Genomic DNA, 4,148 nt, shown 5'->3' with positions numbered 1-4,148 from the left:
AAAGAAACAAGCAAGAAAGAAAGGAGAGAGAAAGAACAAGAGTTCAGGGTTTTTCGTATGTGCCAGACTAAAACTCTCTTCCCATGCTCCAACGGCCCCCGCCATTAATCTCTTCCAAAGGTTCCAAAAGAAGATTTCTCTTCCTCTTAAGACGACTTGTTCTGCCTGCTACCTATAAAAAAACTGTCTTGCGACTCTATTATCTTCACTACCCTCGTCTACATCAAATGCCACATGCCATACATAGACACATACACATACACATATATATATATAAAGAGATGGACGATTTGTAGTCCTGTTCCTTGCCATCTGCTTTATATATATATATATAAACAGATGTACGAATTCTATCTATCTATCTATTTATTTCGTTGATCATGTGCGTAATCTCTTTGTCCCCCGTCGATATGCGACAGAGCAACGTGTGTATAAGGAGTCGAGAGCTCTTGGCAAAATATACAGAATCTTTACCTCTATACATTCACACAGGGGGGTAGCCGCGTGTTGATCTTTTGATCTTTTTTGGTGCTTCGCATGCATGTAGACCACTGCTAGCCCTTTCTCTTCACAGACATACACACGCACCGAAAGACATATTCACATCTGCTCGACCCACATATATATACAGATAGATAGATAGAGAGGTAGATAGATAGATAGATAGATCCAAGATATATTACAAATAGATAGATAGATTAAAGATAGATAGATAGATAGGGCTTGGTTTGGGTGTCTAGCTTACATATAGAATGGATTGCCAGAGGACGTTTGGAAGACACGGGGGAAGTGTGACAATTTTCTGAGACTTCGCTGAGATTCCTAGAATCCCTCCGAAGAATCCTGACGAAGAACTCTACAAAGACAAGAGACAAGATCACAAAGAAACCGTCACCCTCACTCCATCTACATACAGATGTCTAAAAAGCTAAGTGTATGTACACATTTCGATGCAAGGTCATCATAAAGCGTGAAGGTAAGAGAGACGCCGAATGAATAGAGTCAGGATCGCGTTGTAAGTAAGACGACAAAAGACTCTTCTAGATGGACTACGTGACTGCCTACATGCAAAGTGTCAATAGTGTTCTTATCTGAGCTAGAAGACATCTCTCTCTCTATTTGTATTTCTCTCTGGCACAGACCTCGGAAGGAGAGACTGTGTAAGAAGAATCTATTAGTCAAGACATAATATATATATATATATAAGATCAATGAAGATGTTCCTCCTGACCTTGAGATGGAAGACGGGGGGTGTGAAACAAAGATGAAGAGACAGTCCTCTCACGCATGATATCTGAAGCTTCTTCCTTTCTTCATTCTGCAACTTTCTCTCTCTCTCTCTCTTGTTTCTTTCTGTGGTCACCACGATTAAACAGAAGAAAACCAAAGAGTGAAGAAACAAAGCTTGGGGACTGCATGCATGCATGCATGCAAGCCTGGTGATATTTAGAAGGAGAACGTACTTGCCATAGACGCAGTGTACAGTCAGCCATGGAATAAGAGCCTAGCAAAGCTCCGTCATCCGAGAACGCCAGGCAAGTCACTGCGCCTGTAGAAAAAGAAAAAAGGTGATAGGGAAGCCCAAGTCGATAGGTAGTCGTAACAGTAGAAGAAGAAGATTAACAGATGGAAGAGGGGAAAGGAAAGAGACAAGGAAAGAAAGAGAAAGAAGAAACAGACCAAGAGATGGACAGATGGAGAGACAGGTAGACAGGGAAGATGCAGAATATATAAATGAAGAAGAGAAACGGACAGAGATCTTTGTCTGATACAAGAGAGGTCTTGAGAGAAGAAAGATGCTTGGAAATCTGAGAAATGTGGTCATGTATGTTGAGATATGTTGCCTCTTCTTCTCAAGTTTTCCTGGCTTTCTTGGAGTAGCTATGTCCTCATGTTCTAGGATGCGGAGAGAAGGAAGGAGACAGCTAGACACTTCTCCGACTAGCCAGCTAGCTAGCTAGCGGGAAGAAGAGAGACACCACCTGATGGATTTTCTTGATATATGCACGAGTCGTCCTTCCCTTTCTAATAGAGGGGGAAGAAAAGAACATGAAGAAAAGAAGAAGATGGAAAAGAAGATCAAGAAGGTACATCTATCCAGGTGGGTCAAAAAAGAAGGAAAAGATGTAGAGCTCCGCGTCATTATTTCCTCTCCTGTTCTTTTTCTTCTTCCCCCTCATACAACAAGAAGAACCTCTCCACATCGGCGTCATCACGACCACTCTTCATATCATCCATACGGAGAACCCCTCACATCAATCTACCCCTATCTCCATACACAGATCTATCTACCTATCTTTAATCTATCTATCTTTAATCTATCTATCTATGTAGGAGAGGCTAGACATTCTATCTGCATAGCTTCTACGGCTACCAGCTCAGGAGATTGAGACAAGGTCATAACGAAGAAACGGCCAGACACATAGGTGTGATGATACCCACCTATACACAGTAGGGAAGAGAAAGAAAAGCAAGGAGAAAGAAATGAATGATAGAGATAGGAGAACAACAAGAAGAAGATCCATCTATCTCTTTATGCATCTTCAATCTCTCTCTGTCTGTTCTCCCCTCTTACTTGTATGCCCTTCTAAGACCTTCCACTTGGTAGCAGTCCTAAGGTCATACAAGACAATTAAGCCGTCTGTACACCCCACAGCAAATCTCTGAGTTTGCTGATGGAACGTCACCATCGGATACCTCCGCACAAGCTGAAATAACGAAGCCGTCGCTGCATGCAAGGCCCGCCGACTAAAAAAGGAGACAGATAGACAGACAAACAGAAACAAAACAAAACACATACACCACACATACACTTCACCTGCGCGCATACATACATATCTATATACATGTACAACTATATATATATATCTATATATCTATCTATCTATCTATATATATCTATCTATCTATATATATATATATATGTCCGTATAGGTATGTATAGGTGAAGTGACACTTTGTCGGTGGCTGTGCGTGTGTATGGATTCTGATAGAGAAGGAAGGCGGGGGTGTGTGTAGATGTGAATTTACCTACAGCCGAACTAATGGAAGAGAATTAGAATGGCGAGGATGGATGAGAAGGGCACTACGTCACTTCTACGATTGCATGCATCTTAACGGATATCCTCTCCATAGGTATACAAGTCCATGTATGTGTAGAGCTACAGGCAAGATACCTTCACGTGCATAGAGATACTTGTATGTACTCCATGCATAAGGCCTGTTGAGAAATGCCAGTCATAACGAGGGTATCTAGACATCTCTATACAAGAATATTCATCTACTTGGACGAAAGAAAGGAAGAAACGCAAGGCATCATATCGAGTGAAATACAACAAGTTCCCCCTTCATCTTCTCTCTTCTTCTCCTCTGTCTCACGTTTTACATGTACACAGCTAGAACTACCTATCTCTATACATCTATGCATATCTAAACAATACGTAGACTCCGTGGATGTATCTATACATGTGTATGTAAGTAAGGGAGAGAGATAAAGTAGCGGGGTATACATGGTCTATAGACCGAAACAAGGCATAAAAGAGTCTGACGAATATCCATCTCTCTCTCTCTCAAATACACCTTCTTTCAATTCCTTCGGCACCTAGTAGTGAAACTTAGATACATGAAGGCTACTGCTAGAAGATCAAGCTAGTCCAGTGATATGAAGAAGAAGAAGAATAAGAAGGAGCAGAAGAAAAAGAAGAAGAAGGAGAATGAAGATAAGAGGAGAAGGAGGGCTGTCTCTCTGTAAGATTTGGGAGTGAAGATGGAGAAATGAGGAAGAGAGACCTTTATAAGGTCTCCCTTCCTCATTTCTCGAGATAAATTAAAGATAGATAGACAGATTAACGATAGATAGATAGACAGATTAACGATAGATAGATGGACAGATTAAAGATAGATTAAGGATAGAGATGAGAGAGAGAAGCTTACCGTAGATGGGGTTCGGCAGGATCGAGACATCGCACGATTGTTTCAACGATATCTGGAAGATACTCTAAAGATAACTCAGGAGATCTAGAAAGAAAGAAAACACACCAAACACCTCTGACCCAGGGAGATAGAAGAAAAGGATCTTCAAGATATCTAGGACCTGAATGCGTCTGTGCTGTCTATACACCAGAAAGAGAGGAGAGACAGAGAAAGGC

At 41.3% G+C, this 4,148-nt stretch overlaps 1 protein-coding gene across 1 annotated transcript in view; it reads right to left on the bottom strand.

Annotated features, from left to right (window-relative positions):
* The window catches only part of CSUI_001700 (uncharacterized protein), a 4,791-nt gene extending 670 nt beyond the window's left edge, over positions 1 to 4,121 (bottom strand). The window contains exons 1-4 of the mRNA XM_068061905.1: positions 3,934 to 4,121; positions 2,576 to 2,748; positions 1,464 to 1,549; positions 746 to 856 (exon numbers count right to left, since the gene is read on the bottom strand). Of these exons, the coding sequence (XP_067926118.1) occupies positions 746 to 856; positions 1,464 to 1,470 (118 nt within the window). The 5' untranslated portion in view covers positions 1,471 to 1,549; positions 2,576 to 2,748; positions 3,934 to 4,121. The remainder of the gene's footprint in view (positions 1 to 745; positions 857 to 1,463; positions 1,550 to 2,575; positions 2,749 to 3,933) is intronic.
* Positions 4,122 to 4,148: the final 27 nt, after the last annotated feature.

The sequence above is a fragment of the Cystoisospora suis genome (genome assembly GCF_002600585.1).
Source record: "Cystoisospora suis strain Wien I chromosome Unknown contig_676, whole genome shotgun sequence".
Taxonomy (NCBI): Eukaryota; Apicomplexa; class Conoidasida; order Eucoccidiorida; family Sarcocystidae; genus Cystoisospora; species Cystoisospora suis.
Note: the sequence above shows the minus strand (reverse complement) of the source record. Positions and strands in the feature narration are given on the sequence as shown.